The sequence below is a fragment of the Lasioglossum baleicum genome, chromosome 8 (genome assembly GCF_051020765.1).
Source record: "Lasioglossum baleicum chromosome 8, iyLasBale1, whole genome shotgun sequence".
Classification (NCBI taxonomy): Eukaryota; Metazoa; Arthropoda; class Insecta; order Hymenoptera; family Halictidae; genus Lasioglossum; species Lasioglossum baleicum.
The window spans coordinates 13,909,875-13,931,980 of record NC_134936.1 but is presented as its reverse complement, the minus strand read 5'-3'; the positions used below and the strand labels follow the sequence as shown (position 1 = coordinate 13,931,980).

The 22,106-nt window shown below is 48.3% G+C and overlaps 1 protein-coding gene across 1 annotated transcript in view; it reads left to right on the top strand.

The window, feature by feature from the left end:
• Positions 1 to 17,900, top strand: part of LOC143211274 (uncharacterized) — a 62,296-nt gene extending 44,396 nt beyond the window's left edge. The window contains exons 3-6 of the mRNA XM_076428785.1: positions 3,992 to 4,180; positions 11,764 to 11,953; positions 12,073 to 12,365; positions 12,879 to 17,900. Coding sequence (XP_076284900.1) covers positions 3,992 to 4,180; positions 11,764 to 11,953; positions 12,073 to 12,365; positions 12,879 to 13,415 — 1,209 coding nt within the window. The 3' untranslated portion in view covers positions 13,416 to 17,900. The remainder of the gene's footprint in view (positions 1 to 3,991; positions 4,181 to 11,763; positions 11,954 to 12,072; positions 12,366 to 12,878) is intronic.
• Positions 17,901 to 22,106: the final 4,206 nt, after the last annotated feature.

The following is a 22,106-nucleotide window of genomic DNA, read 5'->3' as shown; positions in this document are numbered from 1 at the left end:
TGTATCGGAATGGACGTTAGTTACGGGGCAATTCCGGCCGGCGGTTGCCAAAAATTGTGAATTCCGGGCGTCGCCTCGGTTTCCACCGGTCTTGGCGTCCGCCGGCGTCGTAATTGGAATAAAGGAGTCGTTAAGAGCGGACCGAGAGCCCGGAAATTATTTCCCTCTCGATGTCGCCCCTTTAACGAACGCTCGAGAACGTGACCCCCGCTCTCAACCCCTCACGGATCGCTGAGACGACCGACCAATCAGCCTCTCTCGATCGAGAGGGTGCAGAGAACCAGGTCGCACACCCCTAAGAAGCCTCCCGGGCGGCTGCTACGGGGTTCGCGGGTTGCCACCGCGAGAAATTCGCTCACGAGTGGAAACACCTGTGGTACGTGGAATCTTTCTTAAACGTTGATCGCCGAGATTTCCTAGGGAACGATTTCTGGGTCGTGCGATTCTATCTTTGAACGCTCGAGATTGCTCCTGATGAACGGGACAGTGGGTCACGGGGTCTAGCACCGAGGGGTTGAAAGTTCGAATTACGTAGAAGAGCTGAAGGCTGTTGTGTTCGAAAACGTAAGCGTTTTAATTCGAGGCTCGGTATCGTCGCAACGAGTACAGCTATTAAGGGGCCCCTAGACGATCAATAATATTATCAAAATGTACGTCAATACTCTTCAATAATCTCGTCAATCTAGCTATCAATACGGCGACTACGCACTGTTGTTTTGAAAAACGGTTGTGTACTCTATTTTGTTTATTTTGGAAATTAGGTTTTATTTTCTTCTTGAATTTTTCAACGGCGAAATCCGATTTGAACTGAATCAACGCGTCAACTATTTTTTGCTGAGAGATGTGTTTCTTGTTTTGGTTGAAGTAATCTTTTGATTTCACTTTCCACAGTTCTGGGCAATCACGGTACAGTAATAAGCAACATAGTAAACTCTCGTTCCGCGTCGGAATCGTCTTCACTCGGTGCGCCAGCCAATTTGCCTGTACGAGACTGGCGAAATATTGACAACTAAACCTCGTAAACGTCAATGCGCGCATCAAATTGGCTCCCGTCAATGCGCTTGAATCAAAATTTCTATCACTATGCTTCAATAAATTGACAATGCGTTTGAACCCCTGCTAAACGGTCAATATGCCCTTTGAATGCGCTTCGTCAGTATTATTGATAGGCGTATTGACAATATTATTGATAATTTAGGGGCCCCGTAAGAGTGCTATAGTAGAGGAGCACTTTTTCAGTCAGAGGCTGTTGTATTTTAGAGCGTCAGCGTTTTAATTCGAGTCTCGGTATCGTTGCGACGTGTACAGAGCCATTGCGGCGCGCTATGGTGGAGGACTTTCCAGAAAGTTGCAGCTGCTAGAAAACGTCGGCGTTCTAATTCCAGTCTGTGCATCGTTGCAGCGTGTGGAGCTATTAAAGTAGTGTACTTGGAAATTTCTACAGAAAGTTGAAGAAGAAGTCTGAAGTAAATATTGAATGAGGACCCTTTAGGTTGCACGCACCCTTTAAGAGAAGACCGTACGTCGGCGCCACGCCGCCGCGGACAAATATTAAAGAACGACAAGAAAACCGCGCTGCCAAGGAATAGCCGAAGTTTATTGGCCGCTCGAGTAGAACAGAATCCATCCGAAATGCACGATCCTCCACGTCGGGCGTACAAGTTGGACCCATAAACGGGACCGCGTAAATATCCCCGACGTTTACGGTTGCACGGAAAACAGTTTATACCGCAGTAAAACGTTTTTTCCGCGTGCCCGTAAATTCCGAGCGTGTTTCAGGCTTGCCATTTACATAGACCACCCGGTAAATACTTCTCGGAACTTTCGAGTACCGCGCGGCTCGCGTCCTGTATAAAGATCGAACAGAGAAAGAAGTCTCCGAGAAAAGCGGGATTCGTTCGTTTGAAGGGATCGCAAATGATTGCCGCCTCGGATTGAAAGTTTCCGTCTCGAATCCGCGCGACAGCCATTAGCCGGGTAAAACCTGTCGGCGAAGAAACGGCTCTCGAGACGCGAGTAATAGTAGGCGATGTCTATCCGGAGAGATTAGACGCGATAAGCACTCCTCGTTAGCTTCGATAAAGCGATCGACCCGTTCCGCGAGGCGAGGCGACGGTTTCGCGCGCGCGACCAAGTCGTCTTGCGTGTCTTCTGATATTACATTCTTCGTCGGCTATCTGCTGCTTATCGGGCGTCGTACCCGCCGCGTCACCCGCCGCCCATTATCCGGCGTCGTTTGTCGAACGAGGCGTCACCGAGTACCGCGAAAAAAAAATGAGAATCCACCTTGTTCCACCGAACATCCCGTCGTGCGTCTGCACAGTTCAACAAGCGAGCCGAAGTCTTGCAATTTTTGCTTTAAGGGGGTAGACTCGTTCTTCCAGGATTGCACGGGTGTGAGATGCGCCTTCTCATTTCTCGATAATGCAAAGATGGGGGTTTCCAGTAGTCAGAAGCGTTAGATAAAAGATCAATCTAGACCGCCGTCTCCCTCAAAGTTCTATTTTTACGAGGCGTAATTTGCATTTTTCGGCAACATGCAGCTGTCGCAGTGAGAATAATGCAAATTACGCTGCCGGGTAATGCAAATTACACCCCGTAAGCCTAAAAGTAGGACTTTTGAGGGCGACTGTGGCCTAGATCGATCTTTTATCTGGCATTTTATCTTTGCATTATCGAGAAAAACGAGTCTACTCTAATCTCTTTTTCTTGCCACTTGTAGCCTTCTTCTTTTATTCGTTTCAAGATTCATGCAACATCGATGTTGCTGGTTGTCGCTTCGGTGTGGACGCAGCTTTGGCTGCAGTCTTCGGAGAAAACACACCTAGAGGATCGCGGGTGCAGGGTTGAACAGCAACCGCGCAAAACTACGGAATGATGAATTTCTGTTTCACCGAGTTTGCCCGGAGGAAAGGAACTTTGGCCCGCGCTAGTTTCCGTCTCGCTGTCAATTTCCTTGACAGATAACCCTGCTCTTCCGTTATTCGCCGCCTCCTGCGGGAGCCAGGGACAACGCGGATCCATCTACCGCGGGCACAAACGCTTCCTGGGATATCCGCAGCCGATGGGATACCACGTACCCGTTGACCCAGTTTCACCCGGTACCCGTAACGAGGCAAAAGTTCCCAAAGAACTAAAGGGAATTGAAGTTCGCCCGGGTTCAACGTCCCCGCGAAACAACTATCGCAAAGACAGCGCCCGGGCGCCGACCTTCTCGCAGATCTTTCCTGTAATCGTGAAGCACACCCTCGTAAAGTGCTCTTCAAACTTGCACGAAATCTACGATATTTCGGAAGAGCCGGAAATGATCGTTACCTCTTATCAGATTAATTCAACATCCCTAGGATTAATGAAATACAAACTTTCTGGGACTGCGAATATTTTACAATAAAGTCTTACTCTCAGAAAACATAAAACAAATTTACAGAAGGTATTTATGGCATAATTTAAATGGTATCGAAGGAGGAATATCATAGAAGAACAATTTTTTTTGTCCGTTTATTTTTCCAAGGTCATCGCTATTTTTTTATCGGGAAAACTTATTTTTTTATTCCATCTTATAGCGGCTGAAAGAATACATTTGAATATGCTTGAGTCATTAATAAGATGGAATAAAAAAAAGTTTTCCCGATAAAAAAATAACGAGGACCTTGAAAAAGCTATGAAGAAATAACCGGACAAATAAAAATTGTTCTTCTATGATATTCCTCCTTCGATACTAGTGAAATTATGCCATAAATATTTTTTTGCGCCATTAAAGATAAAGGAGATATTTAGGTGGCCTCCTTCAGCTGAGACACCCTGTATAATTTTGTGTCACATGGAAGATAGATATATTGGATCAGGTACGGTGAAAATAATTCTCGTCCGCAGAGTTAGGGGTAGTTTCTCCAGTTGGAAGCTGAAGAAATCTTCGAGGTCGATTTCCAGGATAATTTCGCGAAACATAATGGTAGGGCGGATACTGACTGGCTGCTTCGTTTAATTTCAGCTGGTGAACGGGCTCGACGGTCCCAGGTACATCTGCGAGACCGAAGTGATGGAGGAGGTGAACGTGGCGAACGCCGCCCCGGTCGAGTACACTCCGCCAGCGAATCACCCGAATAAAAATGCTAACGGGAACATCATCACCCTCACCCTCAAGGACAACCATCTCATCGTGGAGACGGAGGAGAGAACGGTGAGTATGCGCTGTAGGGGTTCGTCGGGGTAATAGTCGGCCTCTTTGCCGCTGGAAAATGACTCTTGGCTTTGAGGCGAGGATGATTGTCTGCGAAGGGCTCGTAGGACCTAACCGTTAACCCTTCCGCAAATACACGTTTTCCGATACTTCGAATTTCCTTCCACCCTTCGTCTTCGAATATCCACGATTACGGAAGAACGTTTTCACGATAGATTCGATTGGCTGTTGGAGGAAGAACAGCAGCGACCGGCGTGATATCAGAAACGGTTCCGTGTCGGTCCTCGTCTTAAATTTCTGTCCCGAAGTGTAAAGATTTTTCCGGGGTCCAGGCGTGAACTATTTCGAGGGCGATGCACTCGGGTGGGCGGCGGCCGGGTGGCCGATTTTGTTGCCGGACAAAGGGACTTCCGCCGCGGATCCAATTAAATGGAATTCGCCGATAATTGGAAGCCCGGTTCATTAGCGATCCGCGAGATAGGGAAGCGGGCGAGATGGACGGGGTGCATTTCGTGATCCGAGTAATAACTGAAACGTCGGTTAGGCCGCTCGAAAGACAAAGTTTCGCTCGGTAGTCGAGGGAGAGAGGTGGGGCTGCGCGCGGCTAAAAGGGCTGTTAATTAGGTTCGGCTTGAGAGAGAAAAAGGGGGCGTCGGGATGCTGGACAAGTTCGAAGGAGAAGCTGTTGGGACGACGCGACGGGGTTTGGCCTCTCGGAGAATCGATCGCTCGGACAACGGTGACGTTTCCGTTTGAGGCGCGCGCCGAGAAACTTCCACGGCGAGTTAATTGTCGTCGGAAACGAAACGGCCGAGGGCCTGAACCCCGAGCGGAATTTAACAAACATCGATCGGCCCTTTCGCAGGCTGGTGTTCTAGAATTCATTCTCGATTAGCCGCGGACAGGGCGCCCGCCGAACAAAAGCCTCGGTTCCCGGCGCCCAAGCCGCGACGAGGGGCGACGGTATAATCGGCACGCGGGGCACAATAAGGGCGCAACAGGTGAGCGAAAGGTCGTCGATTCGACGAATCGGCGCCGAGAAAACGGAACGGATTCCCGGCTATGGCCAATTAGCTGGATCGGCACGCACACGACCCGTGACACTCTTACCTTGACGAGAGAACGCTCGTTGCGTTCAAGAGCTCTTTCACACCCTCCTCTTCTTTCCCTGCGAGTTTTCCGACCACGAAGACGCTCCACGATGTTCTCGTGTAACATGTGACGAATTAACCCTTTGCAGTCTTTGAATAATTCCATTGTATATCATTTTTTTTTCATTTTTAACCGACTTCGAAAAAGGAGGAGTTACTCAATTCGATCTGTCTGTGCCTTTTTCTATCCGATTGGATGGACCCATCGGAACGAAACCTTTTGCATCTTGTAAAGTATGTCACCGGGGTTCTGATCGTTCCACTAAAAAGTGTGAAATAAAAAAATTCTATTAAAAAAAATTAAACCGACTTCGAAAAAATGCACTAAAAAAATTCACTAAAAGGTATGAAATAATTTCCATTTAATTTATGTGAATGTGCACACGAACTTAAATACAATGCAATCTTTTCGGAGGCGGCGCGAAATTGAAAATCTTCCAAATGACAGATGTTGCTGATTATGATTTCATTGGAATATGGTGAACTTGGAAATCAGTAGGTGGGAAGAGAAGATACATTAATTATGTGAAAGCATGTAGAAGAATTTATGGATTTTCGTAATTTCCAGCGTCGAAAATTTTCAATTTTGTGCCGCCTCCGAAAAGATTGTATTGCATTTAAGTTCGTGCGTATTCACATAAATTAAATGGAAATTATTTCATACTATTAGTGCGATTTTTCGAAGTTGGTTTAATTTTTTTTCTATAAAATTTTTTTCATGGATATGTAATTGATGTAACACTTTATACAATATTACTAGCCCGTCACAATCAATGCAGGACATTTTTATTTTGCATAAAGATCCGCACTCATATTCGACTCGCATGGATTCTCCATATAATTAACATGAAAAGATGCCATTATGCTGGACGATGCAAGGAAAATCGGACAACGGGAAAAAGTTGGAAGTTTCGAGCGAGACTAGAATGCACAGGACACCGTGAAATCGATCCACGATGCAGGAGGTTCGCGCAGCTGGGTCGGCCAGTGGTTCCCCTTTGACAGGGATAACAGGCTCGCAATTATCGGGACTGTACAGCCCTGTAAGGTCGAAGGTTACCAGGCAATTTCGCCTCCGCCTATCGTCCTACTTACCAGCCGAGGCTTATCCGCGGAAACTCATCTTGCCGGGATTCTCGAAATCCATCGGCTTACTCTCCCTCTCTCCCTCCCTCTCGTAAAATTACATCGAAACGGCCGGCGTAACTATTCCAATTAATACAGGTGAAAGTTCCGTCGAGATACGATCCCCGCAATATCTCAAGAATTCTTCCGGTTTTCGTGTCTCCCACGGTGGCTGTAGCTAACGTGCCGCAAATCCCGCAGCGGGATACAGTAAGGAGGGTTCGGGGATCGTAACCGAAGGATCCAGAGTCCCTAAATCCGCGGTAAGACCGCCCAACGAGCAGCGAGTCCGTTAATCGACGGATAAACCGAGGAAACTCGCTGGTATACGAGTCCTCTCGCTGGTCATACGAAGCGATATGGGGCGAGGTGTCGTTGAAAAACTTGCGGGGCTAAAAATCTGAATTTTTTTCGGAGGGGCTGGAGTTCGGAGTTGAGCTTAAAGTGGATATGTTGATCCGAAATCTGCGAGGAAAATATTTGGAGTACAGTCAAACCTGTTTTTGTGCGGTAGAAATATTCACAAACTTCATAAATAGCTATAACAAATAATTTTCACAACATGACCACAAAAATGGCACAATACAAATCGCAAAAAAATGACCGCACAAAAACAGGTTTGACTGTACTTTCAAAAAAATCCGAGGCTTGTCTTAAGTATGTCTGGCAAGCGTTGGGCACGTTTAACCCCTTGCCGTACCATTTTCTTCGCAGTTACAGTGATTAAAATGTCTCTGTCCCCAAAAACGTCGCAGAAGAGAAAAGAAAATTTATACTTTTTGTAGGGCTGTGTATATTTTAATGCTTAAATATTGATTACAAGCGAATCAAATTTTATTTCATCTAAAAAGTAGCTAGACTTTGTTAAAATCTTCTTCGCGAGTCTGTCTCGCTGAAACACGGCAGGGGGTTAATATCTTGTTAGGAGTGTCTCAACAGTGCAGATTGTTCACGAAGAGTGAAAAGGAAGAGAATTTCCACGAGCGGAAAGCTGTCGGAAAATTCCGCCGGCGGAAGATCAGCCACAAAGAAGACTGATGGCTCTTTGTTCGAAGTTTGGCAAAGGATCTCGCAAACACCTGAGCTCGGGGGGCGAGGTGTCGCGGCCTGGTTCGTCGCGGAATGCAAAAACCGCGCGACACGTTGGCTAGATGGAGAAGGACAAGGACCCGGATAGGAAGCCGAGACAGGGTGTATGCTCGGGATGCTTCGACGTAATATCTGGCCGGGAGCCAAGTCGCGTTGTTCACCCTCGGTCGCGTGGAATACCCTCAGAATTCGAGAAACACTCGCTCTATCGCGGCCACGAGTGCTTCTTTCGAATGAAGTGTGCTCCGCGGCGAAGGCCTCTCGATGCCAGGGGGTGTTTGCTCCTATCGGTCCACTTGTTTCTCCGCCGGAGCAAACCTAACGAAGAAATTAACCCTCACGGCTCGAGTGTCTCCCTCTCGCCCTCGGATATAATAACGCGGCCGGAGCCCGTTGCTCGCCGAGCGATCGTAAAAAGGAATCGCGTAGAACTCCTCGCAATCATCCGTCCTTTCTCTTCTTCGAAATTTACGCCAGGCCATCCGGGTCTCTCGATCCCGCGAAATTTCCAGCGAGGAACAGTTTGCTTCCTCGATTCGTCGCGAATGAGTCCCCCGGGTTACGGCCAGCTGTTATCTACGACCTCTTCAGGATCGGTAGAACGGTTTCCGAAACTGCTTCGGTGCGGTGCGATGTGTAGACACCGTCGAGTCTCACTCCACAAATTTTTCTCGGACCATTTGGCTCTTCGCACAGACTTCATTCTTCCTGTAATAAATTTTTCTGTGACCCTGTAGCCCTTCGTTAGACCCCCACGAATCAACAGAGAACTTGCATCAGCTCCTTGAGAAGCTAAAAGGCCGATTAAAATACTGGGGCTGTGGAACTGCGTTCGTTGGCCGAGGTTGGATCTGTACCATCGATCTGATAAAGTTATAAAAAATTCGGGTTACGGCAGGTTATTAGCTATCGGGGTGTATAAATAGCGTGTGGAAAGGGGTACGGACCGCGCGCGCGTCATCCGTTTAGTAGAGCATCCGGGATCAGTAACGCGTGATCATCATTCTTGTGCATCGATTAATTGATCACGTGGAAGATTAAATCCTCGGCGAAGCGTTGCTCTCTCCTATCCCCTGTGATCCCGATAGGCAGACATATTTATACGTGTGGCGTCGCATCGTGGCCGGCCATACGCCTACGTTCGCTACTCTAATTCGCATGGTGCCCGGGGGTTCCGCGGGAGCGCAATTTGCATTTCAATTCGGCGGCCGAGCCGAGCAGAGCCGAGCGGAGCAGAGCGGGAACAGGGCAACGTTTCGAGCAAACGTCAGGCTCGGCGCAATTGCCCGAAACACGGCACGGTATAATTTTTAATAATCGCCGGGTGGAAAGCTGGGTTGGCCTGCTGCAGTTCCATCGGGTCGGGAGGTCACCGGTGAAACGCGAGTTGCGCCAGAGTTAGCGAGAGCTCGAGGCCCTGAATTACGGCTGTTTCCGGCAAGTTGCCTTCCCGAAAATGGTCCCGGATGCTCCTCCTCCCACCTGAGATTTCCAACGAGGCTCCCGAACCGGAACGAACGCCACCCTTGCCCCATTTTCCTTTCACGGGGCACGAAACACCCTTCTCCATCTCGCAATCGCTCCGCAAGGCAAGTAGATACGGCCGACCATGATCAGACACTCGATTCGCCGTAACCGTCTTCGGGTACCATATATTTCTCTTGCATGTTCTCCGGCTCCAATTTGCATGATTGAAGAACATGATAATATGTGCCCATCATTTCGAAAGTGGTTCAAGTTATAATCTTAAAAAATGTGTTTATCAGTTATTTCACATCACAATATTTTAAACTAAATGAATTCAATGTAATTTTTACGATACTGTCAGAATTGAACTGTTACACAGGAATTCATTTAGTGTTAATATCCTTTTCCTTTAAATATCTCGAAACTAAGAGATGTAGTCATGTATATGAGTCAGACCACTTTCATAATTATGGGCACAAATTAAACGAACTTCCTTAAATATTAATACAGTTTGAGAGAAGAACTATTTACTGATGAACTGTTCTTTCTACTTTTAGAACGACCTGCGCGCACTTTGGCCCCGTTTCTTTGTCTCGACACAGTTAGGACTCGTTCCCGCGTGTGCGCTCCGTTACAGAGACCCAAGAAACGTCTCGTGTGGGCGATTCGTCGTTCGACGTATAGGAGGATCGAGCGAGGAATCTCGATTCTCGAACCGAGTCGGCACTTTGCGACGGCCCCGTGAAAAACTGCGAGACTCGCGGCGAGCTTCTACGACGCCTCGGGGATACAGTTTCCTCGTGGAATCCAGAAATAGGAAGCACTTCGACTCCCTTTTACCATTTCTTTGTCCTAGCCAGCCGGAGGTCGGAACTGTCCCATTCGTTCAATTCCTTCCGCCTCTTTGCACCTACGGGAACTTTCCCAACGCCCGATCATTGCTCCAAATTTCGCCGAGAAACTTTCCTCACAGGTCTCCCGTTTATTTAGAAAACTTTATCAACGTCTACCGCGGACCGATGCAAAGACTTCTCGACCGAGAACTTTACACTCTGCTTCCAATTTATCTTCGAAATTTGTCGCACGTTCTTGTAGACAAGACTGATGTCTGTCTTGTAGCACTTTCTGAATCAAGACGTATAAAATTGAATTCATTGCTCCACGCTTAAAAGGCTTACACGTCACGTTAGCACTCGTTGCTGATGTCTGCCTTCTTGGACAGTCATGGATTAATTGAATGTCCAGTAAATTTGTCTGAAACAAGACGTATAAAATTGAATTCATTGCTCTATGTTTAAAAGGCTTGCACGTCACGTTAGCACTCGTTGCTGATGTCTGTCTTGTTAATAGGTCATGGATTAGTTAAATATTTAGTAACATTTTCTAAAACGAGATTTATAAATTTATGAAAGGTTTTCACGTCACGTTGACACTCATTGCTGAGAAAAGTTCATTCCCAGACGTTCATTCGATTTACATTCGAGGCGTGTAAATATATGCGCAGGAAGTACGAAGACCGAGGATCGCAATTTGATTGAACGGTGTATAAAACGTCGGGTATTGGCACAGGGTTTTGGTTCGAAATCCGATCGGAAGCAATTCGGACGGGGATGAACGAGAAGTTGAACCGATGATAAATTAACCGGATGGCCGGCCGTTTTGCGGCAAGCAGAATCAGTTCTGTCGGGCATCCGAAACCCGGAGAGATCCGGGAATGTACGCGGACGTCTCGGCGAAGATTTGCCGGGAAATCGAGGCGGGCAGGATGCCGGGCTGACGGTCCCGATAACTCAAAGCCGACGTGCCCGCGAGGAAACGGTGCGCGCGAGACGAAACAGAGAGTAACGAGTCGGACTGGGGAAGCGGGGGCCGGAACAATAGCGAGAACTAATTCTGTGGTCCGTCGGAGTCGAGTAGCTACCGCGGGTGGTCGCGTTTATACACCCTCGGGCGTGGGTGGGTGGCTCTATATACGGGTAAACTAGAAACATCGGCCAGGAAATCTACGGAGTGGAAATTAATTTCCTAGTTTCGATGCGGCGCATTGTTCGGCGTTCCGCGCGTCCGCTTTTATCGGCCGGCTGCCGCTGCTGCCGATGTTTGACAACCCCTCGTGTTCCTCGAATAAATCAACGGCGCCCGTGTTTGTATCGATTCCCCCGTAAAACCGTCTCTGTCCCGGGATCGAGATGGACGTCGCCGAAAATTCCACCCTGTATACCTTCACGAAGTCGATTCCCCTGTTGATTAACATCCAGCTCGGAGATCTCTGTTTACTCAGCTTCTCGAGCCAATATTTTTCTTTGCAATTACTCGCGCCGGTTCGACCGGCTCACAAATATTTTGTTGGCCTCTCCGAATTTGTCCTTGTCCGCCCACAGTCATCTTCTGAACAATCGGAGAACAGAATCTTCCTTTCCGCCCCTGTAACGGGGAGTTGATTTATGTGGTACGTATTAGTGTAGGGAGAATTTACAAATGTGAAATTCCTTTTTGCCCGCCCTCAGTCAATTTCCGAGCAACCAGAGAACCCTTGTGAAAGGGCGGAAATGTAGGAATACATATAAATTCTTTTTTTTACCCCGAGGAATCAGGAATGACAAAGGAGTTATGATGATTGTAGGTGTAAGGAGAGCTTACACGATGCTATAAAAAAATTAGTGCGAGCCTGTGTAATAAACGGCGGGTTTTTCGCAGCGAGCACGGGAGCCAGAAAAAAGAGCTGACGAACCGGACGGTTTGATGTTTTAGGTGACGATGGAGGATAATAAAAACCGCAGGTACCAAGATAACGGGTGCTCGTTCGTGGTGGAGGTGCAGCCCAGCTATCAGCCCGACGACGCCAAGGCCAATAAAGGCTCCACCGAGGACGTGACCGCAGACGTCACCGACCAGCAGGCTCTGGTGCACCGAGAAGAAATTCCGGAGGATCGATCACCGGGTATCAAAAAATGTCCATACACTGTTGCCTCACTCCTACCCTCTACCTCTGGACGAGACCTTCCCTCCGTTGTCCGATGGAGCAATTAATTTAGCCTCTGCCCTATCTCCACGGTGCAGGTTTCGAGAACACGAGACTATTCGGGAGCACTAACACCGGACTGTCCCAGTCGGATCTCTCGATCTCTAGCCAGGGCTCCGTGAATCCGAGCTATCGTTATGGAAATCAAGTCGAGTACGACGCCGGCCATCTGGGTTATCCGGTGTACGGTGGTAGTTACGAGTCCGATACGCTGTCCCGGAAGCTGGAGGGCGGCTCCAAGTGGGTGGAATTCGATAAGTCGCCGGACACCGAGAAGACGCTGTTGAACGTGTCGAAAACCTCCAGCTTGGAGAAGGACACCGATGAGAGCGTGAGTAAACCCGACCCCTTACTCCCAAGATGCTCCGGGTTCTAGGAATTTGTCAGCGTTCCTCCAGAATTGCTCAAAATTAATGCATTCTTCATCCTCATCGAGGCTAGCTTATCTCACACGGTTCCTTTATTTTTGTCATTTGATTGGCAATCAGGTCCCTCAGGAAACCAATGACTGGTCTTTGTAAACTAGCCACGCCTTCCATGGCTCTAAATTCGCCACACCCCTGCAGAAGTGTACCTAGCACACTAAGTGATCGATGTCTCCTATCGAAGCCTGCCTGCGTGTGATTAATCAACGCGATTAATGGACTGTGGATCTTCGTATGCTCATGGCGCCTGGAGATCTTCTGCAAACCGAATAATTCAAGCTTTATTGCTTCCATTGAAGCCTAAATAGTGAAGTTCCACAGTCCACCGATCAAATACATAAGAATTCCTCGAACTCCAGAACATTTCTAACAAGTCCTGTATCTAACTAGGTCCCGCGATAACGAAGCTACCGTTTCAGCCGTCGATACCTGGCAAGCGGACGAACAACCTGGACGCGTCTCAAGGTTCCGGTGGTTCCATGGACCAGCAGGATTCCACGGACGCCAGCGTCTCGACGGACACGGTGCGTTCGAACCCGAACCTTCAGGTGAACGGTACGACGCCGAACAAGCTGGAGACCATGGAGCAGAAAGGCCTGAAGGATTTCGGGAAGCTGGAGAGCAAGCCGGTGATCACGGGGGCGTTGTTGAAGGACGACGTGCAGGAGGACACTTTCCAGGAGCAACAACGAAAACTGGGGAACGGTACTCTAACACCGGAGCACAAGGAAGAGAGGCCGAAGGAGCAGAAACCTGAAGGCAGCACGTTCGTGCCGAGCCACAAACGAAGCGGGAGTATTCCTCCCCGGCTGATCGAGGAGAGCCTGGACCTGAAGAAGTCGTTGGACATCTACAGTCAGATCAAGACCAGCACCAAGAGCATACTCCCAGGGCTTAGCCCGAAGTTCGAGCTGTTGCAGAACGAAGTCAGTCCCATCGAGGAGAAGGAGAGTTAATGGGGATGATCAATCATCTTCGTGATACGTCTCAGGTGAACACAAAAAAAAAAAACGGCAGGACATCGAACGGTGGAGAAACACGAGGTCCAGGGTCCTCGGCGATTTTCTACGGGAAACCTCGATGCTCGGGGAGAGCACGGAGAGCGAAATCAAAATGATGACGACGACGACCCTCTCGTTTCAGCCGAGGAGATACTCATGGTAGATAATCCATCAGCGCGCCACTACAACAGCCACGGTCGTGTCTTCTGTATGGCCGGCGCGACGGTGGTTCCATCGGGTAGGTGATTCCAAGTTGGACGGTATCGAAGGGGAAACGGCCGGTTCCGGCGGGCGGCTATCGCGTTTCCGCGACCGATATTGCCAAACAGCAACTTTCTGCGAGCTTGGTCGCGATAAAATCGTCGAGGAAGAAAATCACCGGTCGCGATATCAACGCGGACAAATTGCTCGCGTCCAGGGAGATCGTGGCTCACGGCACGGCACTGGAAGACCACTCAAAGCGCTCGGAATTGACAATATACCCTAATGATTCTCCGCAGTCTCGCAGCCCTTGGCTCTGCCGTTTCCGACCCTTCCTCCCTCTATCCATCTCGCTCCCTTCCATCTTGTTCCTTCAGTTAGGGCTTGAAGCGGTCCCCAAAATGCCTGTTTGAAACTGTTATAGGAGGGTTCTCATTAAAGCAGCTATCAACGTCCTTTGACTACTAGACAGACCAAGAATAGACAACTCAAAATGTCAAGCTGAAACGATGGTATCCGATTTAAGTGGAGTGCAATTAACATTACACTGAAAATGTCAAAAAATGCTTCGATTCGTGGGATGAATTAATGTAACAGTTTCCAAGCTGTTTCTCTCTCTAAATTTCTGCGTCAGTCTCTCTCTATCCAGTTCCATGCCCGTCTCTCTCAGTAATTCTCAGTGCGTCTCTCTCTAATTTTCTGTCCGTCTCTCCCTTCTCTCTCCGCATTCGTGTGCGCGAATCCGGCAGGGCCCGTTGAATTTACCAAAGCGAGGATGTACGAGCCGCGGAGAACAATCGCCGGCTAACGAACTCGACGCGGTGCGGCGCCGCAGCGGATTCCGCGGCTGTACGACCACAGACCCGCGTTGGAACCGCGCGGAACACGTTACAACGGGCCTCGATTGTTTGTAGGGAGAGAGAGAAAGGGAACCGAGCATATGCCGCCTCTCTGTTCCGCGAGAAAAAGCCCCCCGGGGCTCGTTTGAAATGCAGAGGAACACCGGAGAGCCGCCAGGAAAATTTCCGAGGCTCCGCGGTCTGCCACCGGAAGCCAGCCCTGGCAAGAATCAACCGGCCGAGGATAATTTCCCTCCGTCCTTTCCACCGGAGCCCTATCGACTCTGGTCGAGCTGTGCGCTTCGCCGCCAAAGAATCGGCCTGGAATTACGCGCCGCTGATCCAAATCTTTTTACCGCTGATTGTCCCGTCTCTCGCTCGACCGATCAATACCGGCTCCGTTGCCACCATAATTTTATTTCTCTGCATCCTTGCAGACGATTACATTCCCGTCACCGGACACTTATTCAAAGGACCCTGCACTAAATGGGTAATAGAAGAATGAAATTTTTATTTGGCTCCTGTGTCTTGCAATCAATGTAAACAGTTTGTATTTTGCGTAAAGATCCGCAGTCTAATCATAAGTTCTCCAATATTTCTTTATTGTACTGAAAGTTCTAGAGAATTCTCGAGAAATATAGTCTTATTTCTCATTTCTCAAGAAATGAAAAATGTTGAGAAATCAGGAACACTATTCCCTTATAATGGTAACCGCATTGACCCGAAAGTGATATCTTAGCTGATCTGACCTCAGGCTTTTCTATTTTTTGATATTTTGCCTGACATACATTTGTTCAGTGAGCCAAACGGTACAACATATTTCAAATTCAGCCATTTTCGCCGCGAACGAATTGGATGCAGATGATTTTTGTCACTACAGGACCTATATTACGAAATAAAAATGGTACTTACTAATTTTTTCGAATGTGGAGAACATGTAAATCAAATCTGAGCCAAATCTAAGTGTCCGGTGATTTATGAACCTTACGTTCTGATTAATTTCGCTGCGGATGAAATGTATTCGGGAACATCAAAGGAATTCACCGACACATTGTTGAGGAATGAACTCCTGTGCGGTTCCTGAAATGAATTAAAACCATTTGCCTCGTCCGATACTTTGAAAAGTCCTCTTGAAAATCGGCTTGAAGATTTCGGCCAGCGGCGTGCGACCAGAGGAGAGAAAGAGTGGCGAACCGATGAGTTAGGCGGACGAAGGCCGGTACCAAAGGTTTCGCGAATGATCGCTGAAAAATAACGCCGTCCCGGTCGCTAGCGGCCCGCACGATTTGTATCCGTAAGATCGAAGTGGAATGGTCCATTTGTACACGAACACAGGATATCTAAGATAAGTAGCTTGTACCCGAACGATCGAAGAGGAGACACCGATTCCCCGGTCCCGTGTGCGCCCACAGGATATTCTCGAAGGGAAACGCGTTTCCCTTCCGTGGTTTCCGGAAACGATAGTTTAAGGGAGGAGTCTTCGGGCTCGTAAACATTTTAGCGTGGACGGAGCAGGTGTCGACGAACGCGCGTGCGGTTCCATTGGGAATTTTGTAAGCGGTTCCACGGGAGTCGCCCCCCATCGACGAGCGCAGTTTTACAAACGAACCAGATTTACTAAGAATTTTCTATTGTCTCCGAGAGCGTAGGATACGAAAATAAAAGAAACTAGCCGGTATTTAAGCATACTAAAACGCTACTAAGTGTCCAAGACAACAAACGATAGAAACGTAAGATCGATCGATCGAGGCACTCGATCGACGCTGGATCGAGAACGCTGCGGGATGCAGGTGAGCCCGTAGTCTTTAGCCAGGTCGATCTAATGTTTAACTTCGAGATTAATCGGAACCAGATTAAACGATCCTAGGTATACACAGTACCCGTAAGAGACCATACACGTTAAGCGCGAGACTCGCGACTCGAGCAAGTCGGCCGGAGAGGCTTAAAGAGGTTTAAACGCGACCGAGGTGGATTCTAGTGCCAAAATAGTTCCTTAAGAGTTTCTCGAGAGCAAAGCTCGACGAACGTAATTGCCGAACGACTAAGTATATGATACTCTTGATATAATTACTTTTATTGATATCGTACGTTTCGAGCAGATGCTGCGTTACCAATATTTCAGATTTTATACGGCTTCCGTTGAATAGTGCGAACGTTTGTTGTTGATATGGTGCTATTTGCGTGTGAGAATCTCGAGAGCTCGTCGAGCGTCGTCCTCCCGAGAGCGACGAGACCCGAAACGACGACGAAAGAATCATTCCGTGCCAGCTCGCGGAAGACTCGAAAGTATTCTCGTCGATGCGAGACGTCGACGCGAGACGATCGAACCGTAGCGCAGCTAGCGATTAAGTAGCCACAGTAAGAACCTAGTCGTGCTCTAGATCCCCCGTCCCCATCGATTATATGATTTTTTAAATCTGCGTTCCCCCGAAACCGGTCACCACACGTCCCCGCTTTCACGCCGAACCCGAACACACCGGTCAGTCTAGTTTCCAGATTTTAGCGATTCTCGTGTGGCTGTCAATAGATGGTATTAGAGGTCTAACTGTGGGCAGGATTTTATATAAAACCTGAATGTCTCGCGTATCTCTAGGAATAATTCTCACCAAGTAGCTGGTCGCGTAGCGGTCGACCCGATCGACCATTTAGATCGTCCCACCGTCGATCTCCGGTCGCTCCAATCCTTCGTCTCGCGATTCGAACGTCGACGATGTCAACCTGGATCGACGCGAGATCGACGGCGGATCGAGTTACACACTTTGTAAGAGGAAAGCATTCTCTGTTCTTTGACGTAACGCTCTGGTATTCTATCGCATCGCGCATCACGAGTTCGTAAAGGACACTTTAGAGATAATTACTCGTAGAGGCTCGTCGAAGTAAGACTCTCAATTAACGATTAAGGCAGACGCGGACCCCCCGACCGGGGTCGCGGCACACAACCGTTCCATATGATCAATTAAATTCGAATCGTAGTTGTTAAGCGAACGACGACGGAGGGAAGCAGTTTAAACTCGAGCTTTGGAGATATTGATATTGAGCTTTCGATTGCACACGAACACACCACACTCGCACAACCATACATACATACATACATACATACATACATACATACATGCATACGTACACATACACCGAATATTATGTACGTTTTCTCTCTCGTTTCTAACGATAAGTTCCAGCAGCCACTCTTCGTTCGACATCCCTCACGCCTAGGAAAAAGAAACACCCGAACCAATCACTGTCCGAAAATCATTTTTGTCCATCATGCTGATACAGTTTGTACGCCCGAAGCACGCGCGCTTCGAACCTCTTTTTAGAAGGAACGTGCGGACATTCGTTTTTGCTAAGGTACCACGTTGTATATGTCAATTTATTTTGCAAAATAAACCATTGGACACGAGCCCCGTCGTCACGTCATCAATTCATGTCTCTCACGATCAGTTCGCTTCTCTTCCACTTATTTCCGTTCGCTCTCGGTTGCTGTATCCTGCGATCAGTTGCACAGATTCTAATTGAATTAGTAGGCTGCGGATTTTGCATCTTTTTGAAATCATTAAAGAAAGGAAAAATGTTCTAGGTGTCTTCTTTTATCGATCCGCTGTCTATTAATTAGCTTCAATATTTTTCTTTGCAGTGGTTTTAACTCGCTATTTTCCAAATATTCTTTTACCCCCTCACAATTTGACTTTATCGATGCTCAGTCATTTTTCTCAGCCACGATTTGTGCTTTTCCACCCTCGGAGAATTATTTATCGATCCACGACGGTCCCCGGCGCTTATTCGCAGTAGATAACGTCGTGTTGGTAACGCAGAGGGTGCGCACCCCCACGGTGAATAATTGCGAAGCGACAGAGCCACCCCAGACGGTGTGAAACCACCCCTTGAATCCACCGACGAGGAATCGCGCCATCTGGGAACGAGCGTGCAAGGGTTGAAGCTGCTCGTCTCCATCGGTAAAGTTGGCAAAGGGGGTGGGAAAGGGTTGAAAAGCAGCGAGACTGGCGGCGCCAACGGCGAAACCGTGGAAACGCTGGAAATATCGCTGAATTATACATGCGCGTTTTTAATTCGGTAATCAATAGTAAAAACCGCTAATATATCCCCACCATTTTTCCGCTATTCCGGATTCGCCAATGCCCAACTACCTGGCAACCCTTTGCGATTTCGCGTGGGAGGAGCCGTTGTTTGCCGGCACCCTGTTTTCCCCGATCGACCCGTCGAATTTCGAAGCCCGGCCGTCGTTTTTCTTTTTCCAGCTATTTCGACCCTGGGCGAGATAATGAACGTCGCGACGAGTTTACAAAATCGAGCCCCGGCTCGCGGAAATTAACGCGGACCAACAAAACAAAAAAAAGAGAGAACATACACGCGCGGAGGCGCGCGCGAGCGCGGGGGTGTTAGGTTCGCCGCGTGATTTATGACCGTGGAGATTAACGTCGATACCACTCGATTCTTTTTTTTCTTTTCACTTTCCCTTGCAACTGCACCCTCTGTTTTTTTCCCGCGTTGTCCAACTGTTTATGGACGATTGCGGTGCAACCACCGGAGATAGCAACTTGGGAGCGACGCTGGCTGGATTACAGAAGTCGCGAATGAAATTGTCTCGATTCTCCTGACGTCTCTATTCGTCACGAGATTGACATTCTTCTCCCTCTAACCCTCCGACTGCAACCTCATTTTTATCGACGTCTGCATACTCGTTTCTGCCCGAGACTAATTATTTTACTGGCTTTTAAAAATCTGACAAAATTCCGGAGTCCGTATTGAAGTCTCTATTTCAATGTATAATCGTAGTTTACAGTGTCTCGATTCCGAAGTGAGCGACAGTGATCTGGGGCCGCAAAGTGTAAACGGGGTAGTTGCGTTTCCAGCATTGCGAAGGTGCGGGATGCGCCTTCTCATTTTTCAGTAGTCAAAAGCGCTAGATAAAAGATCGATCTAGGCCGCAGTTGCCCTAAAAAGTCCTGCTTTTACGTGTACGAGGCGTAATTTGCATTATTCGGCAGCATGTAGTTGTCGCAGCTTTATGAAAATAGCTGCATGCTTTCGAATAATGCAAACTACGCTGCCGAATAATGCAAATTGCGCCTCGTAAACGTAAAAATAGGAGCTTTGAGAGCGGCCGCGGCCTAGATCGAACTTTTATCTAGCGCTTTCGGCTACTGAAAACCCTCATCTTTGCATTATCGATAAAATGAGAAGGCGCATCCCTCGCAATCCTGGAAACGGGACTGCCACCTTGAATCGTGGAATTAGGAATGGGAGAATTCCGTAAGCGAAGACGAAGAAGGGATGGGAAATCGGCGGACAACGGCGCGAGCACCGGCAGCGGGCTTTTATTCGATAATTTTGTCCAAGGCGAAGCCAATTACAGGCCGTGAAAGACTCGCGAGAAGCAGCTCGCTCGTAGGCAGAGGCACGCACGTCGCTCGGACGTTTGCGCGACCATAATTACTGTTTATTAAAGACGATTGCAAAAACCGGGGCAGGTGCTCGTCGGGAGCCGTGCAGCGGGAGAGAGAGAGAGAGAGCGAGAAAGAAGAAGAAGTGACCGTTGTTGAAACCCTCGAAACTCTGTATACCTGCATCCGCACGGTTCCCGCGGTTTTATTGTATCCCGGGCAGGGCCCTCGCGCTAATTTCCGAGCCTCTTTGCGATTCCGTTCTCGCCGAGGCGGCTCCTCGAGAGCCGGTAGCCCAGCCACGCGTTATATTCGTTAGGCGAAACAGAGAGAGAACTGCGAAACACGCGTACCTATCCTTTCCTTTCCTTTCCTTTCGTTTCGTTTCGTTCTTTTCGCGAGAACCGAGCTGTGCACCCGCACCCCTTTTTTCTCCCACGGGCCAAAACTGGAAACCGCGTGAGAGCGATCCTCGTGCAATGTAATTTCTGCATATAGAAAAATTGCTGACTCTCCCTCATGTCCTGTTCTGTTGCAGACGGGACGTTTCACTTGACGCTGAATCGTTTGCTCGCTGGATATCGATTATCTAAAAGCGGTTGGACGAAAGATATCGGAAGACAATGTTTCGCGAACGTAAGTGATGCTGTCGACATCACTAGACAACGGATCTTTATGCAAAATAAACATTTCCTACATGAACGACAACAAATTGGAGTAAAATGGAAATTTCTTTTCTTTTCTTAATATGTTTACTAGGTTGAAAATACATTTTTACTAGTTTAAATTACACACCGTATAATATTTGGAGAATATTTCACGATGGAGGAACGTCGCGCGAACGTGTTAACGACTCCAAGAAACCTGCACATTGCACCCATTCATTTTTCCCGTAAACGCATGAAATCCGCAGTCTACCGAGCGCAGGCGAAATCGCCTACAAATAGACGTATTTCTCAACAATTTTTCACTTCACTGGAAAAAGATAATTGCGGGCTGGAAGGGTTAACGATCATCGTTAGCAACATTTGTCTCCGCAAGGATACAAATGATACGTACGTGAAACGCACGAAATATGGCAGTCGACGTGATAAATGGGACCACCTAAATCTCCCCGTTATTCATGGTTGTCTAAAAGAATTAAAGCTGAGGCGAAGTTGCTATGTTTTGGGAGGTGCATGCGCCTGTAGTTGGACGTGCCAGTGATCCCCTAGAAAGACGAACATCCACCACAATGCTTTTCTACTTTTATATGTATATCCGTTCAGATTAGTTTCTTTTGGAGAGTACATTTTAGAAAAGGATTTCCAGCGATAAATAAAATCCTGTGGGGGTTGAAGTGGAGCCTGGAAAGAGAGATGAGACCATCGTGTCTCTTGGAGAATTGAGTATCACGCACTGATCCGCAGCTATGATCGAAGGGAAGAGGATCGGTAGCGATGGTAGCATTGGCTTGAAGTGGTTTAGGTGGATGGAGACAATACGTGAAACACCTAACCACACTCTTGATATGTACACAAAGTTTATTCACACAACTATTTACAAGGTTCGAGTACAGTATCCCGAACTTGGGAATGAACGTCGCGGGAGGAACGTGATCGTTTGCAAGTTGTCGCCAAAAGGGACGTATTCGGAGGGCTATTTAATTGATCCTCGCAAAGGACAGAATGTCCCGAGGAAGGACAAACCCGCCAACGAAAAGTCCCTTGATCGTGCGAAACCGACTATCAGGTGCGTACGTGTACCTGAGGTAGCTGGCCTCGTCACGAATCAAGGACACTCGCTGGCGAGACGGTATCAGCGAGTCTGGCTGTCAGATGTGTCAAAGGACTCATGGTAATAAGTAGGCTCGTATCGGGCCCAGATAAAGGCTCTCTAAATTCTTCAATTCACTGGGGAATCCCCTGGTGCCTGGTAGCGACGACATCGCTAAATGTTCGTGGCACATGGGTCGGGCGTCGATGGTGCGAACACCGTTGGAAGGAAAATCGGGTCTCGGTGGTCCGTCGGATCGTCGCGTCGGATTTGGACGGGCGTCTGCCCGCGGAAAAATCGTTCGGCTAACGAGGGGCCGAGATAGGTGCGTCGTTCGGGCGACGAACTTTCACGTGGACGTGTCCCGGCATGGGATCGCGGCGAATGGAGGCGAGGCGAGGCGAGGGTAAAACGCGAGCGTCCGCGCGAGCCGCGAATGGAGCGAATGG